At 42.2% G+C, this 21089-nt stretch overlaps 2 protein-coding genes across 2 annotated transcripts; both read left to right on the plus strand.

Moving 5' to 3' along the window:
• Positions 1-199: 199 nt before the first annotated feature.
• Positions 200-8164, plus strand: gorasp1a (golgi reassembly stacking protein 1a). Its single transcript, XM_063219109.1, has 9 exons — positions 200-506; positions 1161-1241; positions 1642-1845; positions 1949-2035; positions 2690-2820; positions 3602-3734; positions 4316-4421; positions 4785-4928; positions 5748-8164. The coding sequence occupies exons 1-9, from the start codon at positions 444-446 to the stop codon at positions 6653-6655; spliced, it is 1857 nt and encodes a 618-aa protein (XP_063075179.1). The 5' UTR covers positions 200-443; the 3' UTR covers positions 6656-8164.
• A 4641-nt stretch (positions 8165-12805) lies between these two features.
• LOC134466426 (WW domain binding protein VOPP1-like) lies at positions 12806-20834 on the plus strand. The gene is made up of 3 exons (XM_063220323.1): positions 12806-12884; positions 15790-15923; positions 20156-20834. Exons 2-3 carry the CDS (start codon positions 15833-15835, stop codon positions 20338-20340), a joined length of 276 nt encoding a protein of 91 aa, XP_063076393.1. The 5' UTR covers positions 12806-12884; positions 15790-15832; the 3' UTR covers positions 20341-20834.
• Positions 20835-21089: the final 255 nt, after the last annotated feature.

Genomic DNA, 21089 nt, shown 5'->3' on the forward strand with positions numbered 1-21089 from the left:
TGCTGCTTTTTCTCGTATAATATGTTGCATTGTCACAACATTCATAGAAGACACAATAGGCGTAATATTTATTTATTAAAAATAAAAAAAACAACTAAAAACTCCCTCCACTGGTGAAGGTACGCACAGTGCGTACGGCCGTACGGCTCCAGGCGCCCTTGATTCCATGTACCGGTAACTGTGGACAGTGGACAGTGGGCTCTTTACAGTACGCCTACATGGGGAAGAAAAGTATGGGGAACAGTAGGCGGCCGGGACGAGCCAATCGTCTTCTCCTGATCTTCTTAGCAGCCCTGCAATCTCATGAATCGGGATCGACTACACATGCCTCTCCGAATCTTCGCGCTAGTACAACATGGCCACGAAGTAAGAAATCTTTACGCTCCTCCCTGTTCAAGATAGTAGATTCCATGTAATAACACAGTTAATATACACTTCGCGAAATGGGCTTAACGCAAAGTTCTGGTCAGCCAGAGGGAGGCAATGATGGATATCATGTTCACGGGGTAAGGCTTGTTTATTGTGATAAGCAAGAATATTTTGCGTTAAAAACCATGGATGTTAACTCGAGTGACTTAGCAAGCTAGCGTAAGTAGAAGCAAGCTTGGAACATATCCTGGAAATCTATTGACCGCCAGCTGGCATGCTATACCACCGCGATAGTCGACGTGGAGTATGCGGTGGTGTTTGCTGAATGGTCCATATAGTGCTAATTGTTCTAAGTGAAGCGTGGGGTTTATTTTGCACTATGAAGACTAGACATTGCATGTATTGTAACTGTGATTTATTGGCTTCTGCACAACAACAACAATGGGACAGAACTGTCAAACCACGTGCAAAATGTATGCCCATAATAAGATAGTAGGCCTAAATGACTTCAAGACAAGCCGTCTGTCAAGCGCTTCATTCAGCATTTCATCTGGAAATAACTGACACAATAAATTTTAAGCAGTGTGCAGAAGCAGGGAGTTTGGCAGAGACATTATGTAACCTTACTCCAGCTGGTTTGGCTGAGAGAACAAGTTGTTCCCAGGCATAAGTTTAACCGAAAAATAATTTTATGTCACCTTCAGTGACACCGTGCATACCATGTAGTTCTACAGCTCGTTTTCCAGTTTAGGCAACATTTTTTCCCCCAAAATGTTTTGTTTATTTTGTAGATTCAGCAGAATTCGCCAGCAGAGAAAGCTGGCTTGGAGCCTTTCTTCGATTTCATTCTTTCTATTGGCAACACCCGGCTGGTAAGATTCATACGTTGATCTTATTTTAGTATTGAATACAGAAGTGGTTGCATGGTAGCCATTGACAAAATCCTTGGATGCGTAACCGACCCCTGTCTGTGTTTACTTTGCCTGGAATAGCTGTAGACCTCCTTGCTATATGCTAATCTGTTTTATCTTTATGATAAGAAAAGTGTCCCATCTACAGTATTTTTCTTTTTTAAATATTCATTGTGTTCTTTACGTCCACATGTAAAAAAAATGCATTGCCAGTGCCCTTCAAGTCAGTAACATAATTATTACCATGTAACTATGTAGTACTTAATATCATAGAAAGAAGTGGGACGCACACCAGAACACAGCATTGTGAAACACCATCACGAGATTCTAATATTAACGCATTTGTTCTGACACTATGTAGAACCAAGAGAACGAGATGCTGAAGGACCTGCTGAAGGCCAACGTGGAGAAGCCGGTGAGGATGGAGGTGTACAGCACCAAGTCCTTGAAGGTGCGGGAGCTGGAGGTGGTGCCTAGCAACATGTGGGGAGGCCAGGGCCTACTGGGGGCCAGTGTCCGCTTCTGCAGCTTCCAGGGAGCCAGTGAAAACGTCTGGCACGTGCTGGTAAGCCTTGCTGCTACGAGACATGGTCCTGTCACTGTGGACACAACTTAGTTATTTTTTGCATCGCAGTCAATGGGGTTTTGAATGCGTCCTTGTCTTTCAGGATGTGGAGGCGAACTCCCCTGCAGCGTTAGCTGGTTTCCAGCCTCATTCTGACTTCATCGTGGGAGCTGACCAAGTCCTGCAAGATGTAAGTACAATATTCACTTTATTCACTTGTATCACCTTTTGTTGATCCAATCAAAATGTTAGCTTAGTAAACTAGCCCCACCCATCAGCGGCCAAAATAATTTTTGCCTGCGAGTGGGTCTAACCTCGGACAATGCCCCAATGCCCTGAATCTGGCAGACCAATCACAATGCATTAGACTTGTTTTGATTTGTTTTTATTCTTTGGATGCAAAGCGGACAGGGTTTTGAGGGAGTGACGACAAAGCCTTGGCCAATAGGCACAGACACAGTTTGAAAAATAACGCGTTGTTTCCATCAACAATCTCTCGATGTGTCATTCATCGTGGCCAGACTAAATTACACATATAATCACATATTTAGTCTGGTTAACAGGCTATCAAAAAATGCTTTGACAAAGACATACGTACATGCATAACCTACTAGTAGATGAGCCTGCTGGTAGGTCCATTCACTCAGAGAGTGTCAAGTCACAAATTAAGACTCTAACATTACCATTTTGTTAATCGTAAGGTCATAACAGATGCTCTGTGCAAACAGTACCGAGGCGCCCAGGTAGAGAAAGTGGTTGTGGGTAGCAGGGCAGTTTCTGTGGGTTCACTTTGAGCAGTTCGCTTCACAGTTTTTGTTTCTGACGGTGGTATTTCTCTCTGCAGTCCGAGGACTTCTTCTCATTGATTGAAGCTCACGAGGGGAAGCCGTTGAAGCTGCTTGTATACAACACAGAGGGTGACGTCTGCAGGGAGGTGGTGGTCACACCCAACGGAGCCTGGGGTGGGGAGGGCAGGTATGCCTGGCATCCAAGCCCTGTTGTGCTTTTCATTGATAGAGAGACATTCCAACGTAAACAAACAAAATATGTTTGTTTACATTTTCATATACGTACCTATATGCTTGTTTTTAGCGTCTCATACTCGTATGGCCAAAGGATTGTAATGAAATCTCGCCTTGTCATTCCCTGACATAAAAATAGATTGCTAACATTTGCCTGACTGGGAAAGAGGCCAACACACACTCTCACTAGGATAATCTAATATTCATTATGTACTTTTTTTCTGTATATAGAGCCCCCTAGTGGACAAGTACATACTCCTACACCGACATCATTGACATCATTGACATTGGCATTCAATTTACTTATTTCTTTTTAAGATCTTTGTGAAGTGTATGATGTTGATATGGATACAGAGTGAAAGCAGAGAGAGTAGAGAGAGAGAGGTTCCATTGGCCCATTGTTTCCAGGTTCTATTATTGCAAGGGGGAGGGGAGGGAAATCCCCCTTCAGGCAGACCTAGGCAGACCTAAGGACTGTTCTATTCAATGCTAGGAGCATTATGACACACCCCTTTAGGCAGAGCGGAACCTGGTCATGTTAGGTGCCCATAGCAACCTATTACATTGGCATATCTCTATATACTTAAAGAATCTCTGGTGAAAGGGACAAATGCTAATGCTGCACATACTCTACAATCGTACATACATCACAATTGCTGGAGCATTTTTGTATGGAGTCTTGTACTTGGATGTCTCACTTTACAGAAGTTAATTGACTCTTCATTGACCCTCAGTCTAGGGTGTGGCATTGGCTATGGCTACTTGCATCGCATCCCTGCACGCCCAAGCAGCCCTGAAGCTCCACCAAGCCCCCAATCAGCAGAAGAAACACCATCACCTGACGCTCCCACAAACGGATACACAGAGGTAGGCCTTTTCTATAGAGAAATGTGGAGTTGGAACTGATGCAGCATGAAAGCCTTTCACATAAGGAACTAAGGGCCTCCGCACACTGGCTCCGACAAAGTGCAGAACACTGCTTACTGTAACTGCCTAAAACATGATTGTGGCTTTCATTCATTCACTTGAAAAAATAATTAAAAGTCATGGTTTTTTTTTACAATTACAGCAAGCAAAAATATCCGTTGCACTGAATGACAATTTCATGTTGGACGTCTTTGACCCAATTGCATTGATTTCAATTCAACCCCGTGCGCCGGCGCCAGCACTCAGATCTGCTTCTTTATTTGTGTTTCTTTTTCATGCTGCTCAGCTTTTATCATGCTGGCTGCTCAGGCCTTCTATATACTTGCAATTTGTAATTAGCAATTAATTAAATGTAAACGCACTGATGACACTGTCATAAAGTGCACAATTGGAAAACAATAAAGTAAAGAAAGAACGAAAGTGAAGACAACAACACTAAGTCGACATCACTCTGATACTGTCAATAATCATCCTCACTGCAAGACGATCTATGAAAGACATTGTAAATGTTCTCTACCCAGGCCCCTCTCATGGCTGCCTCTGGGGTGTCGGACAAGTCAGAGAACCAGAGTCTCACAGGGGAAGAGACCCCACTTCCCCCACCTATTCAGAGGGTCATGGATCCTGGTAAGACTTGGATGCCAAAATATATCAGCCTATTTACGACAACAGTGAGACCAATGATAAGATTCAAGATCTATTTATCATGAACATTGCTTCTTAGATCAAAAAAGTATAAAAGAAAGTATTTTTTACTATATATGGACTGTATTTTACTGTTGCAAGGACCATTGAATTTATATGTATGTAATGTTCAGAAGTCACATATCTAATCTACCTGATCACCAAATAAGTAACAGGTAACTCCAATCATGCTTTACCTTGCCTGCAGATGAGGGAAATCTGTGTGAAGGGTGTCATGAACAAGCAGTTTAAATGGCCTGTGCGAGTATTTAATATAACATTAATCTTTATGCATCTCTTCTGCAGGATTCTCAGATCAGTCCGAGATTGCCTTGAACTCGGAAATATCAGATGTGGCAGATAGATTGGACCTGTCTGTATCCTCCATTGATATGACCAACACGTCACTGGCCGTGCGTGAGGAGAAGGACAGTGACATATCTGGAATAGGTGGGATAATCATTCCTGAAAGTTTCATTTTTGCTTTGCAGTTTTTTTGAGTTTGCTAAAACCCACTGTAACTTTGGCTGTTTTTTTGCAGAACTCTTGAGACTCAAACATATCACCAAGTCGGCCAAACGAATAGCACGATAGTGCTTTGCACTGAGTTTGCAATTTTATAACACACAATTTGCAAAATGTAGGCTACCAAAACTAGCATTTGTACAACTCTTGTTTTGCATAACTGTGAAAACAACTCACTGCATTACACACATTTTCTAAAGGATGAACACACTACTAGAATCCTAACCTCCCCAAAATGACATACTTTGGGTGTAGAGAAACCGAGAGTCAAATTATGTTTTTCATTTATACTGCCTGTGTCTAGTTGCTGCAATGTGTGCTGGTAATGTGATCGGTGTGTTAACGATTTGGTACAACTTCTGTTTTACAACAGTGTGTAGAGTTCAGCAGACCGTTTTGCAATGCTACACAGTTCTGCTGAATACGTGTGAAGTTGTTGTATTAGTGTGAACAGTTCAGCATTATCATCCAAAGTTACACAAAAATGAGCTTTACTGATCAGAAAAATATGTATTTTTTATGTTAACATAGGTACATTTGGTTTTAGAGTGGAATAAATAACATTAAATAATAATATTTTCGTTTTCCTTTTCCTGTCAGCAAACTTTGAAATACTCATACGGTGCTTTTTTAAACTCTTTTTGCTTTGTCTGCATGTGTACAAGTTTTGTATTTTCCCCAATTCGTACATGTTATAATGAGTGTAATATTTAGCTAATTCTTCTACGTATGTCTCCTCAACAGAAGAGTTGCGAGATTGTGACATTCCCGCCTCTGCCGCTGAAAGCCTAATGGAGGTGCAACCCCCGGAGCTGAGGTCAGACCCAGTCCCCGATGTCATCTCCCTCTCAGCTGTTGAGCCCGAACCTGAGCCAGAAACCGAACCTGAGCCTGAGCCTGAACCTGAGCCTGAACCTGAGCCTGAACCCCAGCCCATTACAGAGCCAGAACCCACGGCTGTTCCAGAACCCACGGCTGTTCTAGAACCCATGGCTGTTCCAGAACCCACGGCTGTACCAGAACCCATGGCTGTTCCAGAACCCACGACTGTTCCAGATCCCACGGCTGTACCAGAACCCATGACTGTTCTAGAACCCATGGCTGTTCCAGAACCCACGGCTGTTCCAGAACCCATGGCTGTTCCAGAACCCATGGCTGTACCAGAACCCATGGCTGAACCAGAGCCTGAAGCGCAGCCTGACCCCCAGACCCAGCCTGCAGCCCAGCCTGAACCTGAGCCTCCCTCAGAGGAGACCGCAGCTCCTGCCAGCTCCTCTCCCCCAGCACCTCTCGCCAGCCCACCCCTTCCCACCCTCTCCAGCTTCTCCCCGCTGCCTCTGGACCCCCCGATCCCCGTTGACGCCCTCGCCGCCCTGCTTAGCAATCCCTCCTTCTCCCCCTCTCTCCTGGACCCCAACATAAACATAGACATCTCCTCCCTGCTCATCGACCCGGCCGCTCTGCCTCCTGGCGCCATCAGCCCACCGGCGCAGACTCCCTCGTTGCTAGCGGAGATCTCGGCGGTCAGCGAGCCTGCAGTGGGCGACGCTCAGGTGGAAGGCGCTGGCGAGCGGGAGACGATAGCTGACCCTGTGTCCCTGGACTCCCAGGCCAGTGGAGAGACCAAAGAGACTGCCTCTGCTGACCAGTAGAGTCAACCTGTCACCTTGTCACCTTGTCGCTGCCAAACCGACCTCCCTTGTTTACACACAAACACAGACATACACACACACACATGCATTACAATCAACACATAACCTGTTTTAAGGGCTGAAAAGGAATGACCGGGGTTTATGATGTTACAGAGTGACGGACACAGCGAGAACAAAAAGGATGTGAGTTAGATGCAAGTTAGATGTTAGGATGTGAGGAAGACGTTGTGTGGTGAGGGTGTAGGGAATGTTATCAGTGAGCAGGTCAAATGCTACTTATCATTATATGTTTACCAGTACGCTGACATATAGTAGCTTGTCTGGACGTATTCATATAATGAGACAGTGCAGGTCATGGATTCTTTCACTTTTTAATATACAAATGGGAAAATGGCTTTTATTATGCTTGTTCTGAAAGTGATGCTTTTTTAAAAACAGATATATTTTGGTTAATTATGTTATGGTTATTTTAAAGAAAATGAAATCCTACAGTTAACAGCTACCACACTACGATTAACTTTTGTGTTTATGTCCTTGCTTTTGACATTTGTCACGTTTTTTTATAATTGGTGGAAAGGGGATTCATGCATTATGTTTGTTTAACAGCAATAATTTACACATTTTGAGTCACTACTTTTGTCGGAACAGAGATGAGCATGCTGAGATGTTGAAACTCTGAAAGACAGTCATTTTCACTAGTTTTAATTATAATGTCCTTGGATGTGTATCGATGGTGATTTGAAGTGGCTTCATCCTGATCCATGTGAAGAAGATTTCAGCTATCACTACAGTTTGTGCGAATGGTTTCTCTCAGAAGGGGCTCTCCTTCAGACAGATCAGACTTACATAATCAACATAGGCTCAATGGCAGTTGGGTCACTGGTCACTGTAATCACTCTCCAATGATGTTCCGGTAGTCGTGTTTTATCTTGAATGTGTTTGGTTAGTTGCGTGTGTTAATTGATGAATGTGGTGTCATTGCTTTGCATCTACCTTCATAACGTTAATTGCATTGATTAATAGAATTTCACATTTCACTTGCTATAATTAGACGTTAAATGTATTTGTTTTTTATAATTGTGTCCAGGAAGAAGGGCAATGTGTTTTTATGTGAAGGCAACTTAAAATAATAATGCTTTTGGGTCGTGCACTTTAAAAGGATATTGTCATGTTCAGGAGTCTGGATGCACATGACTAGGGTGGGGCAAAATTATGCAAATGTATAATTACCTTTACTTAAGAGTACCCAGATAGCCATTAAGCTAGGTTGAAACAGTCTTTGATACATCATTCAGTTTTTGTCTTTATTCTGTTGTAAAGAAGGCCTACATAGAAATACATATTTTAGGAAGACTAGATCTGACTGTTGATGACAATGTGTGCTATGTCCAGTTGTAGGCCTACGATTCTTTCTGACTGATCTTTGACACATGAAACACAGTACCTCTAAGTGTCATACATTTTGAGAAACACATGTAATGGAAACACTGGAAATAAAATGATCTGAAAACAGAACGTTGTCTGAGTTACAATCTATCTTCTCCACAGCTTGAACATTCTTGTTAGAACCAGTGGTGTAGTCTACTTTTTTATGGTGGGTATACTGTATATTTGAGATTTTTTTGAAGTGGGTATACTGTATATATTTGTGCCATTCAAAACAATGGATCAATCAATTTTAAGTGGGTATACTGAAATCCCTGAAATTTAGAAGTGGGTATACTCCGTATACCTGCGTTCTACGTAGACTACACCACTGGTTAGAACCGATATATTGTCCCCCAACACGAAGAATGAGACCTTGTTTGTCAACAAATCCGAAGGAAGGTGGAGGCAGTATCCGAGGTCGCGCGCGCTATGGCTGTACAGCGATGTGCAAGGCTGCGTGGCGCGTGAAAGTCCGCTGTCTCGGTCGCGTTGCTGCTATTAAATAATGCGCTGAGCGAATAATGTAGAACTGATGTCAAAAGGAAAATTGGACCACCGTGTTACTTTGTATTTTAAAGCGCAAAGGAATTGTTTTGTTGTTGGAGTTTTATCCAATGCCTTTTCCATGCGCGGCGCTGGGGAAATGAAGGCAGTTGCACTCGTCTTGGTTACCGTTTGGTTCAGTAAGGTGAGTTTTCTTTCCACTAAATAACATCTGAATTTGTCCTTCTGTGACATATTTATCTCTTCATTCAATTCATATTTAACAGAAGCCTGATAACAAAGTGGTAACTCGTGAATATGCCTACGGGAGGCTTAGAAATGTTCAGCCTACTATTGCTTGGCCGTAACATACAGGCCTACTCGCCTGAATTCTAGATTATTGTATTTTAGATGATTTATTTAAGCATAGGGCTATACTCGTTTCCGTCTGTGGTGTGTGTATTTATCATTACAAAGTTGCTTTGTAAAGTTTTGTAGGCCTATCCTAATCACGTTATTTACAGCAGCTTAATTTCGTTAAAAACAGATGACATAGCCTACATCACTCACACACACACAGATTTTCATCCAATCCCTCAAGCCCACTCTCCACGATGCACAAGAATGGCCATGGTTTGCAAGGATGGACATAACCACACACACACACACACACACACACACACACACACACACACACACACACACACACACACACACACACACACACAAAGTTGTCTATTGCCAACTATTGTTGATTGTTTATGTCCTGGGACACACAGCACAAACCGCTCATTGTGGTCTCTGTGTTACTACAAGACCCAGCTGGACATAACTGGTGGTGATCAGACACATAATTCCTTTGCAAATGAATGTCTTGTGTTAACTTAATCTTTGTTTTTGTTAATATTCTTAAGAGAAGCATCATCTAATAATCAGATCAACTAATAATGATAATAATAATAGCCTAATAGTAATACATCAGTTTTGTATAGCGTTTTCAATAGTACTCAAAGACACTTTGCACACACACACACACACACACACACACACACACACACACACACACACACACACACACACACACACACACACACACAAAGAAAGAAAAAAATGACATAGTGCTCGAAGGTGTGTTTCTTGTTGGCCCTTGAAGGAAATAACTGTGTCATTACGGATGGCCAGAGTTCCAGAGGGTGGAGAGGCAGGGATGGCGAAGGATCTGTCTCCGAGTATACAGTCGGTATTCAGTCGTAGTGAATGGGGTGAGGATGTTGCCATCTGGGGAGCATAGTTGACTGGTGGGTGGGGGAGTGGCGATAGGGGAGATCAGTCAGTTACAAATGGTAAATGGACTACATATAGCGCGTTTCTACTCCGGTGAGCACTCGGCGCTTTACATCGTATGCCTCACAGTCACCCATTCACACACCGGTGGCCGTGGCTGCCACGCAGGGTACCACCCTGCCACCAGAAGCAACTTGGGGTTAAGTATCTTGCTCAAGGACACAACGATGGAGTCAGGCCGACCGGGCTCGAACCTGCAACCTTTGGGTTGCCGAATGGCTCTACCACCTGAGCTACCACCGCCCCAAGGGTGCCTGTTGCTTGTTGAAGGCCTTGTGAGTGAAATGGAGGAAGCTATTGCAGTAGTCGAGTCTGGAGGTGATAAAGGCATGCAGTTGTTATCAAAACAAAGGATGAACAACACCATTAGTCGGTATACACCGAAGACAGGTATAGGCCTAGACATGTGCTGGATCTCAAATGGTGCACTTGTGCACTTCAGTGTTCATGTTTCAGTCTGTATGGTGTACTAGTTAGGCACTGAAACTAGTGTTCGAAGTGCACACGTGCGCCATTTGAGATCCAGGGAGCAATGTGTGTGTGTGTGTGTGTGTGTGTGTGTGTGTGTGTGTGTGTGTGTGTGTGTGTGTGTGTGTGTGTGTGTGTGTGTGTGTGTGTGTGTGTGTGTGTGTGTGTGTGTGTTCATGTTTGTGTTCGTGTTTGTGTTTGTGTCATGATTGAGTCACGCCCCACGTAGCCCCTTCAAATGTTGGTAGTGTCTGAACATGCTTAGAAGTACTTGTCCATCCTTAGCTCCCTAAACTCACACAGGTCCGCCTCCACCACAAAGAAATTACCTGAAGACACACACACAGTATGCATTACTATCTTTGTAAGGACATTAAACTGTGCCCTAACAAAAATAATCCCTAAACTTAACCTATCAATGAACAAATGTTTTTGCAGTTCCAGTTCAAAACAACTGACAAAAGTTGTCCAAAAAGCTGACCAAAAAGTCCTCACAGCCACAAATGTCCTCATGGCAACATAGTTGTTGATAACCTCTGTCAGTTTTAATCACAGGGTTAAGTAAAGAAGTAAGTATAAAAAAGTAACTTGGTGACATCATTATATTGACCACAGTTTGTTTGTAATGTTTCTCTCAATCCAAGACTTCTCACCATATTTTTTCCAATCCAGTGTGCAGCTGACAAAAAGTACTGCTGGTACTTTGAGGGAGGTTATCCCATCTATTTTATGTAAGTACTTCACACCTGATCTCTAGGTGCAAACTGCTTTTTAGATAAAGCCTCAATAGCTTGGCATTCCTTAGGAGGTAAACTGGGTTGCTATGACTGCCAACTCTACGATAGTGGACATTAGCCCAATATTCACTGCATGTAGATGATAGAAGGTGCTTAGATTCTAGTAAAATACTCACACAACCTCAGCTTTGTACTTTTGCCATAGCTTCTGTATGGCATGATGCAATTTTTTTTAAATCCCTGTTTTTTTGGGTTTCTTTAAATCCCTGTTTACTGTAGAGTATCAATTTTGTTTATAGTCCCTCGTTTGGTGGCCAATCCACATCTTGCTACAGGCCTCCCTTTGTGAGCAAACCCAGATTCTCAGGCAGAGTGTCGAATTTTTTTCTCTCACTTGTTTTCAACAATAAGTGCAATTTATCATGAGTCGCTTGGTATACAGAATCCCTGACAAATTGACCACGGGAGGCAAGTTGGCCAGCAGCTATTCAATCTGTTCACAAAACGTTAAATGAGATTAATGGCTTTTGTGCTCTGCTCACTATTACTACACCTCGCGAGTTTCCTTGGGTTGTCTGCATCAGCAGCTAAGCTTTTGTCATTTGATCGAACACATCAGGTGCCAACTACTACTATAGGGCCTTGTGTGTGACCAAATGGTGCACTTGCTCAGAACCAGGTGTTGGAGCACAGACAAGCTAAGTGCTCTCCCTCTGATAAAACAAAACGAGTTGGGATCACAGATTGATTGTAGCCGTGTGAAACGTGCTGTACTTGAATAGGGGCTGTGTGGATGGCATGGCATGGCAGGAGACCTTTCTTCACAGCTGCATGTGTTCCCACTGAGGAAACTATCCTGCAAAGAAGTGGGTTGTTGTGCCTGCCCAGCACCTATTGTTTGTCATGTTTGCTTCAATTGTGCCTTGATGTGGTGTTGTTTTCTGGAAAAAACGAGGCACAATTATGTGTAAATAGCTTAATGTTTTTTTCATCATAGCACTTGTTCATCATACCACATTGGTGATGTGAAATGAAATTCCTCAGTGAGAACTATTTTGCCTTTATCTCATCCAGTCTGGAACAAAATATTGAGTGTGATTCTGTCCAGCCTGACTGACCTCTCTTAGGTATTCATCCAATGACTGCTTTTCCCGACAGAAAGTGGTATGCGTTAGATTTTGAGAGGTTGTTTACATTTGACCTTGTTGGCCGATCAAAAAAGCCCACCCCTCTTATTGGTGTTATTGGATTCATGAGCTGGAGTATAGCTTAATTTGAGCCATGCTGCTGGGTCTATTGGCAGATGGCCAGGAGTGTGCACAAACTGCCTTATTAAGGATTCACACTGGGGAGAAGGGGAAGGTCTGTGAGGTGAATGTAGCTAAATTTGTTGAAAATTATAATACATTATTAACAAGGACATCATCTTAGCATGCAGGTCTCGGGAAAAGTTAAATGCTTCTCAGTGCTGATGAAAGCATCAAATTCAGGCCTGTGTTCCCCACAAATATTAACACTTACAGGAAATCATAGAGGCCATAGAGAGAGGGAAGCTTGTCTCACAGTGCTGCACATCAGATGAAGAAGAGCAATATGTTTAATTACTCCCCAAATTAAACGTGCCTCTTATTTGGGTTTATGTGTTCACAATCGAGGACTGAGCTGAGCCTGAATATCTTTTTAAATTTTAGATGTAGGTCCTATGAGGACTGCTGTGACACCCAGTGCTGTGTGCGAGCCCTTTCCATCCAAAAGATATGGTACTTCTGGTAAGCGATGTGCAGCTAACAGCAAACTGACCTGAACGTCTTACTATGACTTCCATCAAATACTATAGACATACACAACATCATTCACTTAATAGTAAGAAGAGATAAGTGCAGCACTCCCCCGAGTTGCAGAGATGATCTTTGTGATGTGACAACGTTTCGGCCTCTGTCTGCCTTCCTCAGGTCATGGCCGGGGTATGTCATTGTCACATTCAAGATCATCTCTGCAACTCGGGAGCGTGTGGCACTTCTCTCTTTTTTCAAGTGTTTTACTCGTTGCTAGCACCTCCTTTGTATGTTTGCACTGGTGTGCGTTTGGTACCTCCACTCAAGACATAAAGGGCAACTGCAGTATTTTCAACATTAAGCCCCCTTTCTGGGTTGTCTGCAATGTTTTAGAGCCCCCTCACCATTTTTGTATTGTTTGCTGCTGTCTCCGTTAATTTGGCTACTATATACAGTGCCCTCCATAATTATTGGCACCCCTGGTTGAGATGTGTTAAAAGCCTTAAAATAAATTCAGTGTTTATTGCAGAAGAATACTGTCACACTGAAAATTTTTGGAAAATGTAGCCTTCAACTCAAATGAATTGTAGGAAAATAAAAAAAATCCCTGACTAAAAAATAATTATTTTTCATTAAATCACCTGTTCCACAATTATTGGCACCCTTAACAATTCCCAGGAAATAAATATAATTGAAGCATTTCTGTCATTTCTACAGTAGTTAACAAAGTTTACCAGAGTATGTAGGAACATTTAATTAGTAATTCATCACTTCCTGTTTCCCTGGGGTATAAATATGACGTGACACCGAGGCCATTTCTCTTATCCACTCTTAAACATGGGAAAGAGAAAGGAACGCAGCATACAAGTGAGGCAGATGTGCGTCGACCTTCACAGGTCAGGCAGAGGCTACAAGAAGATTGCCACTCAACTGCAGCTGCCCATATCTACTGTGAGAGGAATAATTAAGAAGTTCAAAACAACTGGAACAGTGGTAAACAAGCCTGGACGAGGACCCAAGTTTATTTTGCCACCACGCACAGTGAGGAGGATGGTAAGAGAAATCAAAATATCTCCAAAGCTCACTGTTACAGAATTACAACAAATGGTAGCATCCTGGGGTCACAAAGTCTCCAAATCAACCATCAGGCGCTGTCTACACGCCAACAAGCTGTTTGGGAGGCATGCACGGAGAAAACCTTTCCTCACCCACAATCATAAACGTAAACGTCTGGAGTTCGCCCAGCGGTATTGGGGCTTCAACTGGGACCGTGTGCTTTGGTCAGATGAGACCAAGATTGAGCTTTTTGGCAACAACCACTCTAAGTGGGTCTGGCGTGCCACGAAAGATGCGCATGCTGAAAAGCACCTCATACCCACTGTGAAGTATGGGGGTGGGTCAGTGATGCTGTGGGGCTGTTTCGCTTCCAAAGGCCCTGGGAAGCTTGTTAGGGTGCATGGCATCATGAATGCTTTGAAATACCAGGACATTTTAAATCAAAATCTGTTGCCCTCTGCCAAAAAGCTGAAGATGGGTCGTCACTGGGTCTTTCAGCAAGACAATGACCCTAAACATACGGCCAAATCTACACAGAAATGGTTAACCAGACACAAAATCAAGCTCCTCCCATGGCCATCTCAGTCCCCAGACCTCAACGCCATTGAGAACCTGTGGGGTGAGCTGAAGAGGAGAGTACAGAGGAGAGGACCCAGGTCTCTGGATGATTTAGAGAGATTCTGCAAAGAGGAATGGCTGAAGATCCCTCTTTCTGTCTTTTCCCATCTTGTGAAACATTATAGGAGAAGATTAGGTGCTGTTTTGTTGGCAAAAGGGGGTCGTACAAAATATTAACAACAGGGGTGCTAATAATTGTGACACACATTATTTGATGTCAAATAATTATTTCTTTATGTGGGATTTTTTCTCCACTGAATAAATGCACTTGTATTGAAGGTTGGATTTTTCTCTTTTTTTCCATTAAGGTCCCATATTATTTAGAGAAAAATAATAATAATTGGAAGCTAAAAAACACATCTCAACCAGGGGTGCCAATAATAATGGAGGGCACTGTATTTTCTCTCAATTGGCCTTACAATGGCCGTCTATGGGCATGTCCAAATATGTTCTTAAAAAACACCGTAAACATTTGTTTTCAAAAGAATGCATCTCACTAAGTGGTTAGGAGTGTCTACTGGCATTCCTTAACAAGTTTGAAAGCCAAATATGGCTTCTGTCTTCATTTTGTGAATTAAAGAAAAAAAAAAACGTATTAATAAAATGCTACATAAAATACGACAGAAGCCATGTTTCGCACCAAAAATTGTTATGGAATATCAGTGAACGACCTGAATACTTGGTAAGTTGCACAGTCTTATAAACAAAAGTTTAGGGTGGTTTTGAAAACATATTTGGACTTGCCCATAGACGGCCATTCTAAAGCCGGTTGTGACAAAATCCAAATTATCCAAATAACCGAGACAGCAGCAAAGATGAAATAAACTGTGACGGGGGTTAAAAAATAGCAGACAACTCAGTAAACGGGCTCGATGTTGAAAATAATGCACTTGTCCTTTAAGAGTAAACCAGATACAATATCGAGTTGTTCATGTCTAGTAAATTTGTAATATAGGAGGTAGGATATAGGATGTTGTGTCCCATGATGCCATCTTGATCATTTAGTTCTCCTTCCAGGTCAAAATCCCTAGACATTAGAGTGCTGATGGTTGTGACCAAGGCGATAAATTTACTTTTCCCATCACAAGCCAATTTGGCTAGTAGATTTTATATCTTACTAGCCACCCGTGTACGTATTACCAGTCAAAATGGCTAGTGAGTTTTCTTGTCTACCAGCCAAATTGTGTGTGTTAATTTCGAGCCCTGGTTGTGACTGCCCCCTCAGGTTGCTGCTTCTGCTGGCCATTCTGCTCTGCTGTGGAGTAGGCATGCTCTTCCGCAGGCGCATACACACGTCTGACGTCCCTGATGAAACACCATTCAACGTGTCCTTCACCAGACATTCCATCTCTGCAACAGGTCAGTACCTGGTCAACAGAGGCACATCTTGCCACCAGGCAAGGCAGGCAGCCGCTTGGGGCCCCCAAGCCCCTAGATAGTGAATAACAGTCCACACTTTACCACAGTAGTGGCGTTTTTGGTTCAAATATTAATTTTCATTAATTTTCGCTTGGGACCCCACCTGACCCTAGAATCGCCTCTGCTGGTCAATGCATGCTAGTGGGTTCACAATTTGTAATGGGGCTTTTCACAGACAAAAGTTTTTAGTACATTATGTGCAAGCAAATATAATAGTTTTGATGAAAGATGAAAAATGCCATATTTTCTCATTCAAAGTATAGGCTGTACATATACAGTGTAACACACTCATGCACAGTACACTCAACAGTTTGTGTGCACACTGTAGCTTCTGCTTTACTCTGTTCAGGACAAAATGTAGACTGCAATCACACATGAACAGCTGAGTATTTAAGGGTAATCAGATGTGTCCATATCACAACTATGTTGTATCCATTTTGTCCACGTAACAGCTATGCTACTGCATTTGAGTCTTTTTTGGATGCAGGCCATAAGATGCTACAGGGTTTTTAATGGATAAAATGTTATGCTCCAACCAGACAGTGAACCCTTATAGTGGGATCGTATTAGGCTCAGTCATTTCAAATTGGTGTTAAAGTTTGGTTTTCACTTCCAAGTTAAAGTTTGGGGTCTATAGAACAATTTGAGTTCGAGTGTCAAACACACAGATAACAAAATGGCCTGCGGGGGGCGCTCTAAAATATATAAACTGCTATAACTTTTGATTATTTAAACCAAATTTAACATATGAGGTATGTATGGATTCAGCATGAAGAGGGGAAACTGTTGAGCTAAGTATTCGGTTACCAGATTAAAGACACACTATGTAATAAACACACTTTTAGCCAATGGACAGCAAAATCCGGGCTTTTTTAAGATAAAGGGTGGAAATGCCCTCAAAGTTGCAATGAAACATAATTTATTGTTACAAGCTATTGCAAATAAAGCCTGGGTTATCACTTAACTTGATTTGTTCAGGATATCCCTGAAGCACACAGATACTCAGGATACCTATACACAAATATGGCTGCATAAAGCCTATGTCATACTTAGCACCCAACTTGCAACTTTGAGTTTATGAATTTAGGATCATGAGTAACAGCTTTTTTTTTCAATCAAGCCATCATTTTATTCACAAAAAACTTTATATCTAAAAGAAAGTAAATCAATAATAATAATAATAATAATAAGGATAATGATGATGATGATATACTATGAGGAACAACAGTTTTTTCCGGCATTCAAAAACAAACAGAAGACATATGGCTAACATTTATCCCAATACTCCACTCTACAATAACTATGACAGAGAACAGTCAGTGGTCAGTCTTGGAAATTGCATGTGAACTTGCACAGACGTGTGCATTTTAACTCTGCCTTCATGCACTTGCACCAAGATCTTGCAGGTGTATTTGTACAAGTACTAGTACAGTTGCACTTCACCTCTAGTTGGAATACATCTTTGGCAACGGCATCTTTGGTAGTGTAGTCCAAATCTGGGAACTGTCCATTTGTTACCAGATTGGCAGGCATTTCTGGCAAATGCAGATAATAACATTTTTTATTCCTGTCAACTGTGCTGGTAACAAATGGACAGTTCCCAGATGACAGAGATGTCTTCATAGCAGCAGATGATTGTGTCTTCCATGTATGAAATAGTCCTATAGTATTATTCAGTATGCTTGCCAAAGGCCTCTGCTTGCCCCCAGCAAGCATACTAATTGTTGTCCGACAGTTTATTATTTAGTATGCTTGCGGGAAAGCATACTAATTGTTCATCGACAGTTCATTATTATTCTACGTTTTTCCATTCACCTCCATTCATTAGTATGGTGGCTTTGAATCGTTGCAGCGTTAGAGATAGAGACACGGTTTGAGTGCCAAAACGAACAGCTCGAAAAGGGCTCAAGGTGGTGTATTTTTCGCTGGCCTACCCCCTTTCATTCGTTCACCAGATTCGTTTTCCTCAGTTTTCTCTCTGTTTTCCCCCTCATTGAAATGAATGGTAGAATGGTCAAGATGATGATGATCCCAAACTGTGGCAGTTAGACTGAGAGGTGACCTGTCCTGGGGTTTTTAATAGAATAAAATAAACCACTTCACCTTTCGACTAGGTAAAGGCATTGTCAGAGAGGTCTTGGCTCTGAATACAAACTGTGTTAAGATCATTAGCCAACTCTTAAAAATGTTTGAGAGAGAGCAGTTTTAAAATCCCTATGATGTGACCCCATTCACTTAGAAAAAATGTGTGAACAGCTCAGCGCATAGGCCTGAATATGTCCACTTTTTGACTGAACCATTTGGCCTAGAAAAGTGATCTCAGCTTTGACATGAAGAATAGGGTTATGCCATTTGTGTGTCAATATCATTTGACAACTTGTAAAACTTTTGGAGATAAGGCTGCACATATTACTCAGCTATTGACTGCCAAACTGTCACCTTTAGAATCCTCATTCATACACACACACACACACATGCAGCCTTGTAGAACCTGGACAACCGTGGCCTAATTATGCTGCTGTGGCCACTCTATACAGTAAGTGGCAGTGGCCTACTGGGTATCAGGTGTTGGTCTGTCAGAGGGTTGCAGGTTTGAATCCCACCCTTACCTCTCCCTACCCACCCATTGCTGAAAGGCACCTGAAGCATCTCCATACATGCACACACCAGCACACAAACACACACACGCACACACATACACTCACTCACACACACACACACACACACACACACACACACACACACACACACACACACACACACACACACACACACACACACACACACACACACACAGAGCTCTATCTCTTTCCCTCGTGTTTCTGTGTGTGTATACGACAGCTCTGTATGTGTGTGTGTGTGTGTGTGTGTGTGTGCAGAAGCCGCAAGCATACTAATAGCATTGTCTCTCCGGAAATGCAGTCTTAATAATAATAATAATAATAATAATACTATTGATTTATTTTCTTCCAGATATATTTTTTTTGTGATTTTATGTGTTAATAGAGTATGGCTTGATTGAAAAAAGCTGGTACTCATGATCCTAAATTCATAAACTCAAAGTTGCAAGCTGGGTCGTAAATATCACATAGGCTTTATGCAGCCATATTTGCGTATAGGTATACTAGGTATCTTTGTGCTTCAGGGATATTCTGAACAAATCAAGTTGAATGATATCCCAGGCTTTATTTACAATAGCTTGTAACAATAAATTATCTTTCATTGCAACTTTGGGGGCATTTCCACCCTTTATATAAAAAAACCCCTGAATTTTGCTGTTCATGGGCTAAAAGTGTGTTTATAACATAGTGTGTCTTTAATCTGGTGACCAAATACTTAGCTCACCAGTTTCTCCTCTTACTGCTGAATCCATACATACCTCATATGTTACATTTGGTTAAACTAATCAAAACTTATAGCAGTTTATACATTTTAGAGCGCCCCCAGCAGGCCATTTTGTTATCTGTGTGTTTGACACTCGAACTCAAATTGTTCTATAGACCCTAAACTTCAACTTGGAAGTGAAAATCAAACTTTAACACCAATTTGAAATGACTGAGAAAAATTGCACATGCCTACGACCCCACTATTAGGACCCTTTTAAGAATTAGCACATTAACTTGTACATACAGTAGGTAGAGTACGATGTAAGCCGTTCCTCTCCTATTGATGTGAGTCAATCCAGGCAGCCTCTCTCATATCTGGTGGTCTTTTTTATTCCTATCTTAAACTATTCTCTTCAACATTCATCTTTCCTGTGTGATTTTAACCAATTCACCTCCTAGAGACCGTTTGGAGACATACTCTATTCTGTTCAAGTCTGCCTTGACTTCTACTACGTATACAGTACATGAATATAATGTCATTATGGTTTAACTCTTCAAAGGGTTTAGGTTTCCAATGTTCTAGTAGTTATTTTCCTTAGACTATAACATAGCTTGCACACTTTAAAACATTTTAAAACAGGTGCTGCATTTGATGGAGTATGCCCACTCTATACTGACTGAGTTCATTGATACAGTCCATAGTGATTGTATATGTTGTTTCTCTGTGTCTGTCTCTGTAACTCTCTCTCTCTCTCTTGCTCTCTCTCTAACTGTCTTTCTCTGCCCCTCCCCCCCTCCCTCCTCCTCTCCCTCTCCCTCTCTCCCTCTCCCTCTCTCTGTGTCCAGGTTTGCAGGACCTTGATCTTCAAGGCTACAGTGGACCACAGGCTGGCATGGTGTTCACTCCCCCTTACCCAGGGCCACACGCCCTCCACATGCCCATGCCCATGCCCTACACCCCGCCCCCCGCCTACAGCAGCCAGCCCCCCCCACCCTACGAGCAGGCCGTGATGAACTCACAGAAGAAATAGCCCTGGAGGCTGCTTTCACTGGCGAGAAGTGGTGTAAAAGTCAACTAAGGCTGAATACATGGGTTCCACATTTTGTTTATAACCTGCCTGCGCGAACCTAGCTGCGCACAACTCAACCTCTGATTGTTGGAAACCGCTGTCGGTCAAAACATTAGCTCACGTGGTTGGCTGCCAGTGTCTTGCCCCTCCTCATAACATCGTGCTGATAAACACTGAGAACCCATGTATAGAAGGGGGAGGGTTTTGTTTTGATTTGTGGAGGAGACCCTGAGACCCAAGAATTCTACTAAAATTCTACACATCCCCGAACACACTGATGTTTTTCAAATAACTCGACGTCAACTCAACTTTCAGACTTCAGTTTAACCTGATTGAATGCAACACGTATTTTGTAAGACGTCTTTTTAGAACAGTATTTGTAGCACTGATTGTTAAGATAACTATCTATATTTCTGACAGTGTTAACTATTTTTGTACACTCGAACTCTATTAAATGTCCTTTCTGTGTCTTTTAACATGAATAACTTGAATGCACTGATGATGTTTTTTCTCATCTTCAAGAAAATATCAACAAATTAATCAGATGAATGGTCAATCTCCCTAAAACGTTAAGTTATGCTGCACCTCTGTTAGAATGATCTGAACTGCCAACAGGATCACTGCTAAGGATGGGTATGTCGGTATACTTCAGCAGCCCCTGAGCATTACTTGTATAATAGACATCTACAATATGGTTGGGGTGGAGGTCC

Source organism: Engraulis encrasicolus, chromosome 16 (assembly GCF_034702125.1).
Source record: "Engraulis encrasicolus isolate BLACKSEA-1 chromosome 16, IST_EnEncr_1.0, whole genome shotgun sequence".
NCBI classification, from domain to species: domain Eukaryota; kingdom Metazoa; phylum Chordata; class Actinopteri; order Clupeiformes; family Engraulidae; genus Engraulis; species Engraulis encrasicolus.

Excerpts from the sequence above, each read along its gene's own strand:
- LOC134466426 (XM_063220323.1), top strand. The coding sequence starts at position 15,833 with ATGCTCTTCCGCAGGCGCATACACACGTCTGACGTCCCTGATGAAACA. Across the intron at positions 15,924-20,155 it reads ACATTCCATCTCTGCAACAG|GTTTGCAGGACCTTGATCTT; the intron begins GTCAGTACCTGG and ends CTCTGTGTCCAG.
- gorasp1a (XM_063219109.1), top strand. The coding sequence starts at position 444 with ATGGGCTTAACGCAAAGTTCTGGTCAGCCAGAGGGAGGCAATGATGGA. Across the intron at positions 1,846-1,948 it reads AAAACGTCTGGCACGTGCTG|GATGTGGAGGCGAACTCCCC; the intron begins GTAAGCCTTGCT and ends CTTGTCTTTCAG. Across the intron at positions 4,422-4,784 it reads TCAGAGGGTCATGGATCCTG|GATTCTCAGATCAGTCCGAG; the intron begins GTAAGACTTGGA and ends TCTCTTCTGCAG.